This window comes from Mustela lutreola, chromosome 1 (genome assembly GCF_030435805.1).
Source record: "Mustela lutreola isolate mMusLut2 chromosome 1, mMusLut2.pri, whole genome shotgun sequence".
In the NCBI taxonomy this organism is placed as follows: domain Eukaryota; kingdom Metazoa; phylum Chordata; class Mammalia; order Carnivora; family Mustelidae; genus Mustela; species Mustela lutreola.
The window spans coordinates 8820883-8840898 of record NC_081290.1 but is presented as its reverse complement, the minus strand read 5'-3'; the positions used below and the strand labels follow the sequence as shown (position 1 = coordinate 8840898).

The 20016-nt window shown below is 38.8% G+C and overlaps 1 protein-coding gene across 2 annotated transcripts in view; it reads left to right on the top strand.

The window, feature by feature from the left end:
* Nucleotides 1-398: 398 nt before the first annotated feature.
* The window catches only part of LOC131823230 (alpha-fetoprotein-like), a 63150-nt gene continuing 43532 nt past the window's right edge, over nt 399-20016 (top strand). The window contains exons 1-8 of one of the 2 annotated variants that reach the window (XM_059159334.1): nt 426-511; nt 949-1113; nt 1649-1700; nt 1839-1980; nt 3528-3739; nt 9464-9596; nt 12637-12734; nt 13990-14119. In XM_059159334.1, the coding sequence (XP_059015317.1) occupies nt 1849-1980; nt 3528-3739; nt 9464-9596; nt 12637-12734; nt 13990-14119 (705 nt within the window). In that variant the 5' untranslated portion in view covers nt 426-511; nt 949-1113; nt 1649-1700; nt 1839-1848. Of the gene's footprint in view, nt 512-948; nt 1114-1648; nt 1701-1838; nt 1981-3527; nt 3740-9463; nt 9597-12636; nt 12735-13989; nt 14120-20016 lie in introns of both variants that reach the window. The other variant, XM_059159325.1, reaches the window with a different exon arrangement.

Sequence of the window (20016 nt, the reverse complement as noted above, 5' to 3'; positions counted from 1 at the left end):
TGAAAACGTGCCCAGCACTGGGACCAGGGCTTTAACCATTTATTTGAATCTGTGGTAGTACATGTTTACCTTCCCTCCTGCCACTTTAGAACTTTGTCCGTGTCAACAGGCCTTCCCAGCAAATGAGATATGTACCAAAGGTGCTTATTGATTACTACGAGGTCTACATGGTATAATCTTGGAAAAACAACAAGTAAATTGACACGACTCATTTTAAAACCCAGTATTCATTAATGAATGCCATCCAGTAATGATATTTCTCCATTGTCATGAATTTTTTCAATTTCATCAGGGTCATACTGGCCCAGAAAAAATATTCACCAGGAAAAGGTTAATTATTAATAGTTGTTACTTGAAAAGAGTATAAAAAGGATTCTTCAATTCTTTGAGATGATAGAATACCTTCTTTCAAGTTTCATCTGCAACATGAAGACTCTTAGACCCATATGTTTTCTTGTTTTCTTCAGCTATGTTCAGTGTCAAACTCTTCAGAGAAGTTTACTAGCCGCAGGTAGGGAACCTATTTATAATCTACACAACCCCTGTGCCAGGACATAAGGCATAATGACTACTAAAATGTAGACTAAAATATAGGGAATGGCTTGTCTTCCTGAATGCTTATCACTGTCAGGAGAGTCATTGGAAATTGCTAGAAATTGGTTTGTGGAAGGGATGCAGAAAGAGAGCTAATATATTGAGGCAACACACACAGGAAGATCTCACTTTAGCCTTATTTCCACTCTAGTGAGGGAACGATACATTTCAAACACAAGTTTGGGTAAATGATTGTGGATAAAGCAAATGTGTTCGTAGTAGCAAGAATAATACTATGAGCTACATTCTTCAGTATCCATTCGGTGCTAGGTGCTGTGTTCGGTGCTACACTCATATGTTTCCATTTAATCCGAACAACTATCCATCATGGTAGAGTTTATTTATGTTTTCTAGGTAGAGAAACTAAAACTTTGAGAGCTTAAGCTGTTTTCCTAAGGCCACGCTCAGAATCAGAGCTGGAAGTTGAACTCAGAGTAACTGGCTCCAAAGCCTTTCCCTGTAACAGATATGATGATGGTTTCTTTATTTAACAAAAAGCTGCTCAGTTCTTCAGAAGAGGTTAGTATAAGAAGATACTGTTTTCAATAGAGAACTTGTGTGTGTGTGTGTGGTAAGTGGAGGTGATAAGAAAGATAAAGTTGATGAGTAAATGCAAAATGGGAGAGATACCGTCTTAGTTGAATGAAGCCTGGCGATGTGCTAATGATTATATGTTTGCTTCCAATGCTTTATTACATGAATTACCCTAATTTTCTTAGTATTCCTCAGATATGCTAGTAACTTCTAATATAAAGAATTAAATAACCAAATCATGTTACTTAATTCAGGTGTGTCAACACAAGTACATGCAACTATTTGTGGGCTAATGACAGATTTCAAGGGCACAATATATTTGAACAGAAGAAAGTCATTCACAGAAGGCAGGTAAAACACAAGTGAAGATATAGTCTGGCAATTCATTTTAATTCTTGATGGTAAATACAATAGATGTGGAAATTTATAAGTGAATAAATATGGATAACAGAATTATAAAGGGTGATTTCATATTTGAAAATATCCTTTTATGCAAATAAAATCTCTTTTTTTTTTTCAGCCTTGCACCACATTAATAGCCAGAATTACCTGCAGGAGAACTTAAGAGACATGTGAGTTCTGTTATCAATATTCTCTTCTCTGAAATTTGAAATCACAATCATTTTGGAAGGGAGAGGGGCAGTGATCTAACGATGGTGGAGGAAGAGTTTGATTTCACCTTTAACAGTCTCACATGTGTAATGTTTCAGCACCAGCATCATGGTGGCTCAGTTTCTCCAGAAATTAACTTTTGAAGAGGTACAAACCATAGTCGAAGAGGTGGTAGATCTTGCAGACAAGTGCAAGATCCTCAAGGCACACGAGTCACCATCAGAATGCTCTCACCAGTTGGTAGGTGAATCATGTTCTGTCTTTCTCTCTCTTTTTTTTAAGCTAAAATTCCAACCAAAAGGTGTTATTATGAAGTGAGGTGTTGAAGAATTAGGTAGAGGACTTTAAGGCAACAATACAGACATCAATCACACTCAAAATGAAATCTTTGTAAGTTTATAAGCCCAAATTCTTCATTTCATCTCTGGGAGATCAGACTCAGAGAACCAAATGCTCAACAGAATGGATTACAACCTAGAGGCCAATTTGTTCATTTTGGTTGGTTGCTCTGCCTCTGCCACTGGAGTACCACTGTCTGACATCCTCATATAAAGGTTCCTGGAAACCAAAATACTAATTTTAAAATGTTTCTAAGAGTATCTGAGATAGAAGAAAGAAGTGAATATTATTATGGGCTCTTTCCCTAGTTAGTAGAAAATCTTGGGGATTACTTCTGTCTCATAAAGTATGTGTATCTTACCATGAACAAATTATTCATCAACAACATATTTGTGCAATCTAGACATTTTTTGGATCAATTGTCTCATACCAAACATTTTAAACTACAAATCAATAGTTTTCTTCTTTATTGGTAAGTTTATTATTATTATTACTATTCCCTCTTCTTGGGGCTAAAACCTACCTATCTTTTACTAGACTCTTAGTAGACATAGAAAAACCATGAGTCTAATTAGAAACACATTTAATTAAATTTTTAAAGATATATTTATTTGAGAGAGAGAGAGTGGGGGAAGGGGCAGAGGTAGAGGGAGACAGACTCCTCTAGCAGATTCCCTGGCTGAGTGTGGAATCTTATGTGAGGCTCCATCCCAGGACCCTGAGGTCACGACCTGAGCCAAAATCCAGAGTCAGATGTTTTAACTGACTGTACCACCCAGATGTTCCTAGAAACACATTGGAAATGAAGTGCTTCTGCCAGTCACTAATCTTAGTTGTTTTATAGTGACCCCTTTTTATTTCTACCTCAAATGATGGGCTTTTTCCTGTCTTTATTCCCTAAATCTGGACATGTATTTTATTTGAGGTTTACCGCATCCCACACACTTACTGCCACTCCAAGGTACTTGAAAACTAACTGAGTTATTACATTTTCATCTGAACATTTGACACTGAATATACACTGCCTTAGAGTTCAGTTCTTAATATAAATTCCTATGGAAACCAAACTAAAAACAAATAGTAAGCAAGGAAATTAAACTTCATTTATTTCTTGGTGGATAGTTACCCAAAAAACCTTGATTTCGTTAGGCTCTGGAATTTTGGCTTATGTTTACTGTCTCTCAACAGCTGTATGAAAATGAGTTTGAAATCACAATTATTTTGGAAAGGAGAGAACGATAAATTCCATTTGGTCCATGTCTAGCATGTGGGAATTTAGACTTAAAAACCTAAAAAAACTTGTGGTCAAAAGAACTATGTCCAGGGATTATTAAATACAGACTGTAAGAGCATGTCCTCAGTGGCCTTTTCTTGATAATAATTCTTTAACTTTCCTAGGAAAGTAGATCACACATGCTTCCCCTTTAAAGTATTCTTTCCTCCTCCAGATGACTACCTTCCTAGAGCACATTTGTCATAACCAAGGAAAGGCTGACAAAGAAGAGTTTTCTCACTGTTGCAATATAAATAACAAAGCAAGACTCAAGTGCTTCCTATTATACAAAAAAGATGATGCAGGTTACAGTGATATATCCCAAATTCCAAATCCTGAGCAGATCTGTGAGATGGATGAAGAGAATCAAGTGTCAGTGAAGGAGAGGTGAGTCATTTCTCCTTGCCATAGGCTCTGCAGAAGAGTGTTTTCCGATTTTGAAGACAGGTCTTTTCTTTATATATGGGTCTCTAAGAACACCATGATTTATTACACGAATTTAAGGTAAAAATTTGAGCTACAATATATATTTTGCTCCCTAAGAATGACAGTTACAATCTCAGTGAACCTGACAGGACATGGAAATGTCTATGTGTAGAAACATTAAAAGTGACTAGGACAAAAAAAAATTAAAAATAAACTTAATGGTTTCACTTATTTGTGGAGCATAACAAATAGCATGGAGGACAAGGGGAGATGGAGAGGAGAAGGGCGTTGGGGGAAATTGGAAGGGGAGGTGAACCATGAGAGACTATGGACTCTGAAAAACAATCTGAGGGTTTTGAAGGGGCGGGGGTGGGAGGTCGGGGTACCAGGTGGTGGGTAATGGAGAGGGCACGGATTGCATGGAGCACTGGGTGTGGTGCAAAAACAATGAATACTGTTACACTGAAAATAAATTTAAAAAATTAAAAAAAATTAAAATTAAAATAAACTTAAAAAATGATTAGTACAGTGTTAAGGACCCTTCTCCTTAATGTTAGGTTAGTCAGACCAGCAGCAAGTGATGTTGAAAGGTTCAGCAAGTAAGCAGAGCATAATAAACAGAGTATCGGGGACAGAGAGCAGGTAATAGCTCTGACAAGGGCTGGCATTTGGGAGACCCATCAAGGGATAGCAGAGAAAGTATCTGATAGGGCGTGGAGAGAGTCGGTCATTGAGAACATAGGAAGAGGTAACAACTGCAGATTCGACAGAGATGAGTTTTCTGCTCATAAATTCTGATTCTGTAATTCCCATCTGGAGTGGATAGCATTATAGCAAATGGGTAGGCAAGCTTCTGTTTTGTTTTCCTGGGGAGCACAGAGGCTTATTTGTAAAGAGGTGCAAGCAAGCGGCTTAGGTTTAGAGGCAGGAAACCAATGCCTAGAGAGGTAGAAATGATAAGAGAAACAAAAAGCTTCAGTTCTCAAGAAAGGCAATTCTAGCCATCTTATCAAGACAGGCTCAGACAATGGGAATAAGGCAAAGATCTGATTGCTGGTTCTAGAGGGCAAGGAGCATGGTAGTGATTTGATTTCAGGTTTTAGACATGAAACTTTAAACCAGAGATGAGTGAGCAGAGAGGGTGACTTGACGCTGAATACGTAAACTCCTTTCATTCACCCATGTCGGGGCAGAATTGCCCCAGACATTATTGAGCCTTCAAGAGGAAATTAATTGACCCTTGCCACTTGGGTAGAAAGGACTGGGTACCTGCTAGCAGAGTCGGTCAAGAGTCCAACTCTTGGTTTCAGCTCAGGCCATGATCTCAGGGTCTGAAGATCAAGCCCAGTGTTGGGTTCTGCAGTCCGAGTGGAGTCTGCTTAAGACTCTCTGCCCCTCCCCCCTGCTTGTGCATACATGCATGTGTGAGTGTGTGTGCGTGCACCTGTGCGTGCCCTCTCCCTCCCTCTCTCTCTTTCTCAAATAAATAAATAAATCTTTAAAAAAAAGAAAAGAGAGGACTAAGGGATGGGAATTGGGCAGGTTCCAACTTGCCTGACATCAGGGGCAACCAAATGGGAATGGAAATAGGACCCAGCTACCTATTTGCTATATTGCTGCTCTAAAGGAGAATTATAAAATCAGGTTTCTATTGAACATTCAGAGATTATAGAATCTAACCAATACTCAGGCAGTGAATCTAATCTCTTCGGGAATATTTACAATGAAGTCAATATTAGGGAGTTATTTTAAATGCTAATCTTAATTTACATGCAGACAACTATAAACATTTTATCATTAATTCTCACCCAAGGAAACAGTAACATATATTAGAGCTGGGAGGAGAGAGGTCAGCTCTTTCAGATGTTTCAAAAGAAAGCATAGTCTATAAATACATAAAACCATGGTTACTGGGGTGCCTGGGTGGCTCAGTGGGTTGGGGCCTCTGCCTTCGGCTCAGGTCATGATCCTGGGATCCTGGGATCGAGCCCTACATTGGGGTTTCTGCTTGGCAGGGAGACTGCCTCCCTCCTTATTTCAGCCTGCCTCTCTGCCTACTTGTGATTTCTGTCTGTTAAATAAATAAATAAAATCTTAAAATAAAATAAAATAAAATAAAATAAAATCTTAAAATAAAATAAAATAAAATAAAATCTTAAAATAAAATAAAATCTTAATATATATATATATATATATATATATATATATATAGTTACTGTACCTTTGGATTATCTAAGGAATCTTCAATAGCAGTTTTAATTATTGTAAGCTTCTATTGTATATCTGACTATAGAACCCGACTTTCAATCAAGCATGGCCCTATGTTACCTTACAATAGGGACAGTCCATTTTTGAAATGGCTCTAATTATCAGAAAGCTTTTCCTTATACAAAGGTAAACTTTCAAGATTTGAAATTAGATTGGCTCATATTGAATATCTTCTAAGGGAACTGTTACTGTAGCACAAAAATGAACTCTTAATGCAACATACACAATAAAGAGCAGAGGTATTGAATGGCTTTGGGGAAATTTCATATTGACCAAGAATTTTGCCTTATGTTGGGAGGCAGGTGTATGTTGATAGTATCAGTTCTGCTGTTCTGTTCTGTTTCTACAAGTTGGGCTTGAGAAACTCTGCCGATAAAAGCCTACTGACTAAACTTCAGGTTTAGTCACTAAACTTCACTAAACTTCATTCTCAGTTTGGGACCCCTTGGTGAGAATGAAGAGCGGCTTTTTTTGGGACGCATAGACCTACTTTTCTAAGTCGTGTTAATGAATGATGTTCAGTTCCATTATTTGGTCTGTTCTTTTCCCTCCATCAATTGTGGATGATTTTTTCCTTTATAGGTTTTAATTTAAATATTTCTTTTCCCCATTCTATCTTATTCCTTTATAGGTTTTTAAAAAGCAAAAGTGATAATCCCAGGATAAGCGAACTTTAGTGTGATAGCAAATAACCTCTAATTTAAGCAGCTCAATATAACAAAAGTTTTTTTTTTTTTTCCTTCTCCCGCTCATGCTATCTGTCCAGCATAGACTGTAGTCTAGGAGGTCTCCTTATCATGGTCACTTAGGGACTTAGGTTGACAAAGACACCATCTCAACCCTTGCTTCTTTGATTACTATGGCAAGGGAAGGGGATGCTAGTAAATCAGGCACTGCTTCTTAAGCTTGTTTAGAAATAACATTCGTCATATCTTCTCACACATCATTAACCAGCAAGTCACACTGTCATACCTCACCTCATGGGGTGGAGGGTGTGGGGTGTGAATGCGCAATCCTACCATTTGCCTGAAGGGAAGGGAGTTGGAAATCTCTGATAAACAACTCTAATGGCCACCACCTCAGTGGTCATCCACCCACAAGAAAAGATTTTGTACTTTTAACCGAAAGGAAATGTTACCACAGGATTGCTACACACCAGTTGTTAGATAAAGTATCTATTAATGTTTGGTTAGTGCTTCAGGTCTCCTGCAAATCTCTTGTCTTTCGTTATGACACCACCATTCCCTATCTGGTCAGAGAGCAGCAAGAAATACTCTTCTGATGAAGTCACATATGGGTATTGACTCCAGAAACTCTAGTCATCTTCGTGGACGGGATTTTCTCTTTTAGACTTTGCAGTGCTCAGGGATTTCTATTAAAATATTTTTAGCATTTCCTTGGCTATTCGTCATGAGATATAATTTAATTGTTCCAGGGAAGGTGATAGTAGCCATTTTTCTTTTGAATTCAGTGGTTTCTGCACCTGTATCCTTCTCTGGGATCCCAAAAGGACTTGGAGTTAGGTCCCAAAGGAACAGGCATACAGATATGTATTGTATGTATTGTCCAAGGAACAGGGGGGTGGGGAAAGTTAAACGTGAACCAAGTCCCTATTCTGTCAATTCCTCCATTATCCTTTCAGTATTGAAAACCTGATTTTCTGAGGTCACCATTTTTCTGGTAATATTGGCCTACTTTACAAATACTACATATTAAACTTGCATTAGAAATAGTATTATGATCATTAGGATGGACTAAGCTATGCTGTGGTCATAAGGAAATCCTAAATTTATGAATAAATCCTAAAATCCTAAATTTTGGCTGAGTTCAGTAAAGATTTATTTCTTTTTCATATCATAGTCTAAATCGGGTCATTCCCTTTCGCGACTCTTGAAGAGTCTGGCTCCTGATTGAATCCTGGGCATGATTTTTTTTTTTCCAGACCTGACAATAGACAATTATGGATGACAGGCCTCCGTAGGGCAAGCTGCCCTTCCCACAGCAGAATGGGGCAAAACACATGTTCGTCTCTGACGGAGCTTCAGTCAAGGGCTCAGTCCTCCCCCGATACCTACCATGTTTTCGTGCGTAGCTTCATGCCTAGCCCAGGGGCCTCTGCTGAGACTTCCTAATTGGGGGAATGGAGGGAGAAACTTGGATAGACTTCTGTGCACTTTGGCTCAGCACTCAGGGCTTTCCCACTCCTGGCCTTTTCTCCTCTCCTTCCCCCTGCCCCAGGGCCCTTGAAACCACAGGAGCCTCTTGTTTGGGAAGCCCTCAGGAGGAAGCCATCCCCAAGTCTGTCGTGCTCTACTGGGTCCTCAGCTGGTCAGGACCCTGGCGGGCAAGTGGACAGGGGGAGAGACACTGTCTCCGGTTTAACCTCTTGCTCATATTATCCCAGTAAGTGACTAAAGTCTCGAGTGTTACTTTCCTGTTGTTTTCGTTGGCTACTCTGACACTTGGCCTCTCATTGCTCTCTAACTGGCCTCAGCTCCTGACATTCTCCTCCAAGGGGTAACTCGAGATCGCAAGATGTTTCCATCTCTGTATTATCTGAAGCCTGTGTTTCCCAGGTCACTGTGAAACAGAAAAAGAGCAGGAAATGTGCAGAGATGTTAATAGCCACACCTCAAAGTAGTGCAGAGGACATTCATTCATTCTTTCAGGACATTTCATCATCCAGAGCTCAGTTACATGTTCTCAACCTCACTGCAAGGGAGTCTGGAAAAGGAGTGTCCCTGTGCCCACAGGAAAAGAAAATGGGTTTCTGTGAGCCTTGAGCCAGTTTTTGCCTGTAATGTCATCTTGTTGAGTATTTTTGCATGTGGGTCTGTGGGGTCTTTTGAGCAAGCTTTGCAAAAGTAGGAGGAGATATGTATTATAAGTGAAAGGTAGACCTGATGTCTAGGCTCTACGAGTGTGAGGAATGAATGAACTAGAGAGGAAAAGAAAGACAGAGGACTTAGTCTCAGACCAAAATATTGAGGGGCACATCTTGGAGAACAACGACAGAAGTTCTAGAAAGAACTTCTGGATGATCTTGAGAGATCATCCTCTCCCCTAATAGCTTCTAAATTTTATCTTCCTGCACCCGCTGCACAATCCTGTGTTTATAATTCAGATTGGACTACTGAACTTCCTTTCTTATGTAGAAAGGACAAATTTTAGCTACTTTTTCTTTCCCCACCATCCTGGAAGTTACAGTTGTTTATTTCATGGGCATTCAGTGAACGTCTGACTACACAGTGATCTGTTCAGAGTGACATGAACGTGCGATGTGTTTATGTATCATCTACCCCATCTCTTTTACTACGAGATTCTAGAAGTTCAGGTCCACAAAACTGGATGAAGAAACAATCTTGGCACATGTTCTTGAATTCTAAATTACACAACTGTGTATTTGCCAACTTACAGGTACATTTATGAAACGTCTCGAAAGCATCCGTTCTTGTATGGGCCCACAATTCTGACCATGTCTGCTTGCTATGAAACAGCTATCCAGTCATGCTGTCAAGAAAGAAATAAAACTGAATGCTTCCAGATAAAGGTAAAATATCTATATGTCAACTATTATTTAGAATCCTGCTCTGCAGAGTGTGGAATGTGGACCAACAGCACAGGCCATGGGCAGCGCATTGGAAATGCAGAATCTGAAGCTTTTCTCCAGACCTACTAAATAAGACTTTATTGTAATGAGATACTGAGGCAATTCATATTGTTATTATAATTTGAAAAGTAAGATTCAGCATAGACATTACTTCATCATATATATCTAATATTCAAGTTATTATTGTTGCATATCAAAACACCCCAAAATGTATTAATTCAAGCCAACAACAATCATTTCACTATCTCTCCATGATTTCTGTGGGTCAGGAGTTCAGGAGGGGCTCATCTGAGCAGTTCTGGCCAATGCTCTTTCTTGTGGTTGCAGTCAGACAATGGCTAGCTCTAGGACTCTGGGGGGCTGAAGCTCCTGGGGGCTAGTTCAACATCGCTTTCTTCTCATAGAATCTCAGGGCCTCTCCATGTGGCCTCTCTGCCTTGGCTATAGCTTGGGCTTCCTCACAGCATGGTAGCTTCAGGGCAGCAGGATTGCTTACATATGGCCAAAGTCTTCAAGAATGCGTATTCTAGTTGTATGGCCTTTTTATGAGCTAGCCTCAGAAGTTACTTCTGTCACAGGCTGTTGGTTGAAACACTATAAAACCACGGGGCACCTGGGTGGCTCAGTGGGTTAAAGCCTCTGCCTTCGGCTCAGGTCATGATCTCAGGGTCCTCGGATCAAGCCCCACATAGGGCTGTCTGTTCAGCAGGGAGCCTTCCTCCTCCTCTCTCTCTCTGCCTGCCTCTCTGCCTCCTTGTGATCTCTGTCTGTCAAATTAATAAATAAAATCTTAAAAAAAAAAAAAACACAACAACACTATAAAACCTCACTGGTTGGAAAGGGTTAGTATATATACTATGTTTCTTGATGGGAAGATTGTCGAAGTCTCATTGTAAGAAGAGCCCGGGATAGAAGCTATCACTCTAGCCATCTTTGGAAAATATAATCTATCACATTTAACTTTAACCATGTAGCCTTTTCTCTTTCACTGAAGAGACATAAATCAGTGATTAGTTCTATGATTAAAGTACTTTTCATGCATGTTCATTAAAGGTTTTAAATACCAACATAAAACGACTATTTTTAGAGAGGGCACCAGGTGAATTTTCCAAAGGTTGTCCTGAAATGAGTAGTAGGTTGATGATCATTTTGATGAATCCCTCAAGACTAAATGCAGAGCTGTTTTATTCTTACTGGTTTCTTTGATCTTCTCAGTGCAGATTTATCTCATATTCTCCAAAACCACTATTTCTCTATTCTTCCAAACTTATTTTCCTATTGAGCTCCTTAGCATCTACCTTGAGTAAGAAATTAATGTATCTAAAGAGCTTCTGGCATATGCTCAGTACTCAATAATTACAGCTATTATCATTAAAGATATTATCATTATCATATATGTGTGAGTATATATATAGATATATAACCTCCCTCTCCATCTGTCCCTTGGTGACTGCTTCAGAAGTCAATTCTGAATTCCTAAGCAGGAGAGTCTTCCCCCCCCCCCTTTTAGGTTTGTGTTAATTAAAAACAGAAAAACAAATGATCATGCTGACTTATATCTCATTACTTCACACTTCTAAAGAATGAAACTTTTTGTGGAGGTTAAGCTTTTTTAAAATTAACTTGTGCTTACTCTCTTAAGTTACAAAGTTTTCTTAATCTCAACCCTTCTCAGTGGAGAATTTCCCTTAATGTATAATATGCCCTTATGAAGTTAGCCAAGAGTTCTTCCCTCTCCTACCCAACTTTATGATCTCTACAGTATTGCTGCTTCCAGGATGCCTATTCCTAATAGTTCTTGCTTCTTTCTCAGAGAAAATGACATAACCAAGTGTGTAAAAATTGTGCCTATGATCAGAGAATGTGGTTTATGAGTTAAGTCTTCAGAGGCTTTTGAAGAAGTAGACAACTTGTTTGTACTAGATTTTAAATGAGTGTACTATAACAAAATCAGGATTAAAGTAATAACTACATTTATAATTAATCATAAAATATAATTAGTTATATTTAATAATAATTACTAAATTAAAATTTAATTATTGTGCTAGTTTTGTGGTTTGAATATTGCCTTTGTATATTTTTTTTACTTATGCTTAAAAATAGCACTGGAAGGTACAATTAGCCAAGGTAAAACTAACCTATGGTCATTATAGAGTTTAAGTCAAAATATAGAGCTGTTCCAAAATTTTAAAATATTACTAATATTCCTAGTACACAGATACCAATTTTAGTGTACTTCCTTTTATTCATTTTTGCATTCACAGATTTTATTTTGTACATTGTTGTGATCACACTGAATATATAGTTTTGATTCGAGATTTAAACATGCCTCCTTTTTACTAGAAGTATACTACTTGTCAAAATTAATGTGCTATTATCTATTTTACCATCACTCTGTTGAGACATTTTATTTGTCTCCAAAATTTTGCCATCGTAACAAAACATGTATGTTCTTCTTTTTGCATAATTGTGTTTTTATTTATGTAGAAGAATTTATTCGCAATAATTTCCAAAGTAAAAATCCTGGATTAAAAACTATGAATATATTGGAGGAGGGTGACTTCATTAATGTATTTCACAAAACTGGAGCATATATTGTAGATAAGCAATAGGAAACATGTCCAAGATGACAGAGCTAGTAACTTGAATAAAAACAAATACAACTGTAAGACATCATTGAAATTTATTCTTGTGGCTCTCTGGACTTTTGTTTCCTCGATTTCATGTCTTCTTTTTATTCCAAATGTTTGAGGTTTTAGAAGACGTGATCTCTGGGAGATAAGATGCTATTTTATAAAACAAAGAAACAAACAAAACAAACCACATTTTGCTTTTGCATTTGGTCTCTTAAATAAGAAATAAAGATTTTCTAATTTTGAGGAGATAGACAATTTTTATTTTTCTTTCTTGTTTACTAATGACTAGAGTGATTTTTCTGTTACAACCACATTTCTTTGATGAGTTGTTTTTCTAATTACAGCTAGAACCCATCAAAAAATACGTTAAAGAAATATCTTTGAGGCATCACCATTTGTGTGAAATTGGGATTAAGTTCAAGCACCAAGTAGCAAAAGCAGTGTAAGTTACTGATTGAGATATGTGGACCCTGTGGCTGTTGGGTCACCCCATTTGATCAAACTCATTTGAAAAATCATTTTTCTTACATTTAATTATATCTCTCAGTGCAAACCTCGTTCCTTTCTGCACACGAATGCTACTTGCCTGTCAATAGGGCATACAGAGCTGGGCTTGAAACCGCACAATCCTCATCTCTACCCAATGTCTTCTGCCTCAGTTTCTTCCATCTGGTCAGATCCCTTATCTCTGCGTTAGTGCACAGAAGATTCTGTACATGAATATGTAAGCACTTAATTGTTCCACATAACAAAGGCTGGCAGACCAAGTGTATTTGTTTCTCTGGGAGGGTAGGAAAGGTTTTGGCTCCCCATGTTATGCAGAACAGAAAAACCTAGTGGTATTTTTTGGGTAGGGATGGAAGAATGTGGATTGAGGAGAATCTGATGTTATTCAGTGTGCCTGTTTCCTGGCCCAGATTGTATTTCTGTCCAAGTTTGCCTGTGAAGGGATGTATCCTTCCTTCTGTCACCTTCTTGCCCAGGCTGGGACAGCGCTGGGCTGGATGGAAGCTTCGTACTGTTTATAAGGCAGGCCCATTTTCCCTATTGTTGGAGAAATTTGGAGGATGTTGTTCGGTTGTCAATGGAGAAGCGAGGGAGACCTAAGACTCTTAGAATTATTGTCTTTATGATGAAGAATTTTACTTGGAGAGTCAGGTCAGATAAATTTTCAAATTACCCATTAAAACAACTCAGCTTCGTTAAGTGATCATTTCAATGGTGAAAATTTTGAATATTTTGCATGATTATGAATTGAATGGCATGTGTTTTGTGATTTAGATCTTTGTGTGGCTCTGAGTGTTATCCTCGAAGGAACCGGAAGCATTTATTTATTTATTAAGATTTTTTAATTTTTATAGACATATGTTTTTATCCCCAGGGGTACAGGTCTGTGAATCACCAGGTTTACACACTTCACAGCACTCACCAAAGCACACACCCTCCCCAATGTCCATAATCCCACCCCCTTCTCCCAACCTCCCTCCCCCCAGCAACCCTCAGTTTGTTTTGTGAGATTAAGAGTCACTTATGGTTTGTCTCCCTCCCAGGAACAGGAAGCATTTAAAATATACTCTCTTTTTTCTACATCTGCAAATGCGTTTCTATTATTTTGGTTACCCAATGAACTAGAACTGATTTTTTAGAAAGGATTGAATTCAAAATATGGTTAAAGAAGTACTTACTTTTCTTTTCAGGGAATTGGTTCTGCTGACTAAAAAACTACCAGAGGGTAACTTCTCTGAAATTGCCAGGCTGGCTGTGGATGCACAAAATCTACATCAGGCCTGTTGCGAAGGAGACGTCGTCACATGTGTACTCGGCAGGGTGAGAGAGAGCCTCTCCTTTCTTAAAGCCTTGAAAACTTCAAGCCTTGAAAAGCCTTGTAATTCTTTTTTTTTTTTTTTTTTTAAGATTTTATGTATTTGACAAAGGGTGGGGGCAGCACAAGCAGGGGAAGGGGAAGAGGGAGAAGCAGGCTCCCCGCTGAGCAGGGATTCTCAATATGGGGCTCAATTCCAGGAACCTGGGATCATGACCTCAGCTAAATATAGATGCTTAACCGGCTGAGCCACCCAGGTGTCCCCAAACTTGCAATTCTTAAAGAAAGGTGACCATGGTATGGAATGAATCTAAAACAAAGTCATGAGCATTTCTGAATCTTACCAATAGGATAATCAGTCATATCTCCCCTCTTGTCTTGTCGCAGCTCAGGCAATGATTTTCTTCTTCCTCCTTCTCCCGCTCCCCAGTTGTCTCCCTCCATCCCTCCTTTCTTCCTTACTTATCCCGTCTTTCTTCACTTTATTCTCTTATTCTTTAATTTTTAGAGTTGACCTCTCATTTCCTTCCAAGTTTACATTTCACTCACGTTTGAATCCCAAGCAAGTCCCCAAACTGCAACCCAGATCCCCAGGCCACTTCAGCCTGGAGGAAAAAAAGAAGCATGAAGACAAAGATGTGGACCTGGGGTTTGGGGGCATGAACACCACAGAATTCACCTTCCCCTCATCCAAGTGTAAGTTCTCTCAATTCCAGAGAAGGAAAAATTGTAACCGTCAAAAACCTGATGAGGCTTTAGTCAATCACAGGTTACAAGTCCTGTTCCTACCATTCTGCAAGTTAGAAAATTGAATAATTGTCATCATGATAAATAAAACCCAGGGACAAAGAAGGACTAGTATCATCATTTCATGGGGACGTCCATGACTCTTATGGACAGAAGCGCCCACCTTCAGCCATGTTAGTCCCAGTCCATGAAAGATTAAGGGATATGAGTAACTATGGGAATGAAAATAGAAAGTCATCACACAGACATTCAGTCTAGACGGATTCTACATCCCCAACTATTTACTTCTCTGGAACAGAGTTGGGGTCGGACCACAGCTCTTCTTTGGTCCCTCTTGTGGTTGTCAAGTCAGTGACATACTCAGCCCCACCGTTGAGAAGGGTGGGCACAGCCAGTGGCCCTTCCTACCTGGAGATGGACAGTATAATGTCCTTGAGCTTCTCTCTGTATGGCAGGAATCCCAACCAGTGCTGGAAGGAGCAGTCCCCTGCCTACTTAGAAGAAGTCCTGGCTTTTCAGGACAGACTCTTAGAATGTGATTTGTGTGAAGATTAGGTAAACTTGGGGAAAAGTAAAGAGAAAATGGGGGCCTGACTGACTCAATCATAATTGAAACAAAACAAAGCAAAATCTCTAATATCCTTTAGCACATAAATAATACCTATGCCAGCAACTTCATTTAAAATCCTACACCATGTCAGGAAGCCCAGAACAATCATTAATGATTTCGTTGTGTTGGCTAGCATTCACAAACAATATAAAATAACTATAAATGGTTCTAGCATTCCTGTCTTGGTCCAGACTTTCATGGAAACAGGTGTAAAGTTGTTGACTTGAGAAAGATACTGTGTATGTGTTAAGAGATTTTTCATTCTTATTTTAGAGGGTTTTTTTTTAAAATATTTTATTTATTTATTTATTTGAGAGAGAGCGTGCACATGAAGTGGGGTATAGAGGGAGAATCTCAAGCAGACTCTGCCGTGAGCACAGAGCCCAGTAAGAGGCTGGATCTCATGACCCTGAGATCATGAGCTGCGCCGAAATCAAGAGTCCCAAACTTAATCAACTGAGGCACCCAGGTGTCCTGAGGTGGTTTCGTTTTTAATTAGGATGGATTCTTTACATTAGTAAATGTTCTTCTGTTTTCTTAGGATCACCATTTGACTTCATATAACTTATTCATTGGTGAATCATATTAAAAGATTTCTTAATTTTTAACCATCTTTAGACTGTTTAGACCCATCATTTTTTTTTTTTTTGCTATATTTCTGGATTTTATATATACATATTTTTCAAACTCTTGCATTTATGTTTACATGAACTTTCAGGTTTTGCTACGCAGTGATGCTACCTTCCAAAAACTGTACTGTTTTTCCTCTCAAAATCTCTGAAATAATGTAACAGTATTGAGAATGGTCTGTTTTGTGACGGTTTGAAAGAACTTGTCCATGAAACTGGAGCAGGGATTGAGACAGAAACCAATGGGACAGTTTTCCATTTCTTTTGCTATAGATTTATTTTGACATTTTTCAGTCCATCCTCACTACTTATTAATTCAGTGCTTGTGAATTCACCTGTTTCCAACATTTATCTGTAACCCCCAAGTCAATTCTCATGGCACTTTAGGGGTTGCCCGCAGACTTGGGCACGCTCAGAACAGTGGAGAATTCAGGTTGCTTGACACCCATATTCCCAGTTGGGAGGGAACACGACAAGGCTCTGCCTTCTTGTTTTAGCTCTTGTACTGTAAATAAGTATCTTTTCTGCAGTCTAGTGCCACGTTTTCCACATTTTTGTGTTTTTTTGTTGGTGAGTTAGCTGTTTGAAAAGGCCCCCAAGCATAGTGCTAGGGTGCTGGGAGAAAATAATGTATTAGACGTATTAGTTCAACATAAATAAATCAATAATATATATTAAATAATGGGTCTTTAAAAAGAAACACACATAGCACAAGGTTAGGTCTTGATCTGTTGATGACAGAAATGTGACCAGAAACTTGCAAGGAACTAATCCTGGATTCCACTAGGGCTGATAAGTCAGTATTCAGAAATTCAGTGAATTTATAACTATTGTGACTAATGAGCAGCAACTGCACCATTTTGGGGACAGATTTAAATAATACACATTTTTTTTTTTTTTTTTTTTTTAGCACCACAAAGTGGTGGGGCTGATTTTCTTTCTTTCTTTTTTTTTTTTTTTTAATTTATTTTTTATTTATTTTCAGCATAACAGTATTCATTATTTTTTCACCACACCCAGTGCTCCATGCAATCCGTGCCCTCTATAATACCCACCACCTGGTACCCCAACCTCCCACCCACCCGCCACTTCAAACCCCCCAGATTGTTTTTTAGAGTCCATAGTCTCTCATGATTCACCTCCCCTTCCAATTTCCCCCTACTCCCTGATCCTCTCTAACTCTCCATGTCCTCCATGCTATTTGTTATGCTCCACAAATAAGTGAAACCATATGATAATTGACTCTCTCTGCTTGACTGTCCATGTTGCTAAGTTGGGTATTCATCCTTTCTTTTTTTTTTTCTCTTTTTTTTTTAATATAATTTTTTATTTTTTATAAACATATATTTTTATCCCCAGGGGTACAGGTCTGTGAATCACCAGGTTTACACACTTCACAGCACTCACCAAAACACATACCCTCCCCAATGTCCATAATACCACCCCCTTCTCCCAAACCCCCTCCCCCCAACAACCCTCAGTTTGTTTTGTGAGATTAAGAGTCACTTATGGCTTGCCTCCCTCCCAATCCCATCTTCTTTCATTTATTCTTCTCGTACCCACTTAAGCCCCCATGTTGCATCACCACTTCCTCATATCAGGGAGATCATATGATAGTTGTCTTTCTCCGCTTGACTTATTTCGCTAAGCATGATACGCTCTAGTTCCATCCATGTTGTCGCAAATGGCAAGATTTCATTTCTTTTGATGGCTGCATAGTATTCCATTGTGTATATATACCACATCTTCTTGATCCATTCATCTGTTGATGGACATCTAAGTTCTTTCCATAGTTTGGCTATTGTGGACATTGCTGCTATAAACATTCGAGTACACGTGCCCCTTTGGATCACTACGTTTGTATCTTTAGGGTAAATGCCCAATAGTGCAATTGCTGGGTCATAGGGCAGTTCTATTTTCAACATTTTGAGGAACCTCCATGCTGTTTTCCAGAGTGGCTGCACCAGCTTGCATTCCCACCAACAGTGTAGGAGGGTTCCCCTTTCTCCGCATCCTCGCCAGCATCTGTCATTTCCTGACTTGTTGATTTTAGCCATTCTGATTGGTGTGAGGTGATATCTCATTGTGGTTTTGATTTGTATTTCCCTGATGCCGAGTGATATGGAGCACTTTTTCATGTGTCTGTTGGCCATCTGGATGTCTTCTTTGCAGAAATGTCTGTTCATGTCCTCTGCCCATTTCTTGATTGGATTATTTGTTCTTTGGGTGTTGAGTTTGCTAAGTTCTTTATAGATTCTGGACACTAGTCCTTTATCTGATATGTCGTTTGCAAATATCTTCTCCCATTCTGTCAGTTGTCTTTTGATTTTGTGAACTGTTTCCTTTGCTGTGCAAAAGCTTTTGATCTTGATGAAATCCCAATAGTTCATTTTTGCCCTTGCTTCCCTTGCCTTTGGCGTTGTTCCTAGGAAGATGTTGCTGTGGCTGAGGTCAAAGAGGTTGCTGCCTGTGTTCTCCTCAAGGATTTTGATGGATTCCTTTCACACATTGAGGTCCTTCATCCATTTTGAGTCTATTTTTGTGTGTGGTGTAAGGAAATGGTCCAATTTCATTTTTCTGCATGTGGCTGTCCAATTTTCCCAGCACCATTTATTGAAGAGGCTGTCTTTTTTCCATTGGACATTCTTTCCTGCTTTGTCGAAGATTAGTTGACCATAGAGTTGAGAGTCTATTTCTGGGCTCTCTATTCTGTTCCATTGATCTATGTGTCTGTTTTTGTGCCAGTACCATGCTGTCTTGATGATGACAGCTTTGTAATAGAGCTTGAAGTCCGGGATTGTGATGCCACCAACGTTGGCTTTCTTTTTCAATATCCCTTTAGCTATTCGAGGTCTTTTCTGGTTCCATATAAATTTTAGCATTATTTGTTCCATTTCTTTGAAAAAGATGGATGGTACTTTGATAGGAATTGCATTAAATGTGTAGATTGCTTTAGGTAGCATAGACATTTTCACAATATTTATTCTTCCAATCCAGGAGCATGGAACATTTTTCCATTTCTTTGTGTCTTCCTCAAATTCTTTCATGAGTACTTTATAGTTTTCTGAGTATAGATTCTGTGCCTCTTTGGTTAGGTTTATTCCTAGGTATCTTATGGTTTTGGGTGCAATTGTAAATGGGATTGACTCCTTAATTTCCCTTTCTTCTGTGTTGCTGTTGGTGTAGAGAAATGCAACTGATTTCTGTGCATTGATTTTATATCCTGACACTTTACTGAATTCCTGTATAAGTTCTAGCAGTTTTGGAGTGGAGTCTTTTGGGTTTTCCACATATAGTATCATATCATCTGCGAAGAGTGATAATTTGACTTCTTCTTTGCCGATTTGGATGCCTTTAATTTCCTTTTGTTGTCTGATTGCTGAGGCTAGGACCTCTAGTACTATGTTGAATAGCAGTGGTGATAATGGACATCCCTGCCGTGTTCCTGACCTTAGTGGAAAAGCTTTCAGTTTTTCTCCATTGAGAATGATATTTGCGGTGGGTTTTTCATAGATGGCTTTGATGATATTGAGGTATGTGCCCTCTATCCCTACACTTTGAAGAGTTTTGATCAGGAAGGGATGCTGTACTTTGTCAAATGCTTTTTCAGCATCTATTGAGAGTATCATATGGTTCTTGTTCTTTCTTTTATTGATGTGTTGTATCACATTGACTGATTTGCGGATGTTGAACCAACCTTGCAGCCTTGGAATAAATCCCACTTGGTCGTGGTGAATAATCTTTTTAATGTACTGTTGAATCCTATTGGCTAGTATTTTGTTGAGTATTTTCGCATCTGTGTTCATCAAGGATATTGGTCTATAGCTCTCTTTTTTGGTGGGATCCTTGTCTGGTTTTGGGATCAAGGTGATGCTGGCCTCATAAAATGAGTTTGGAAGTTTTCCTTCCATTTCTA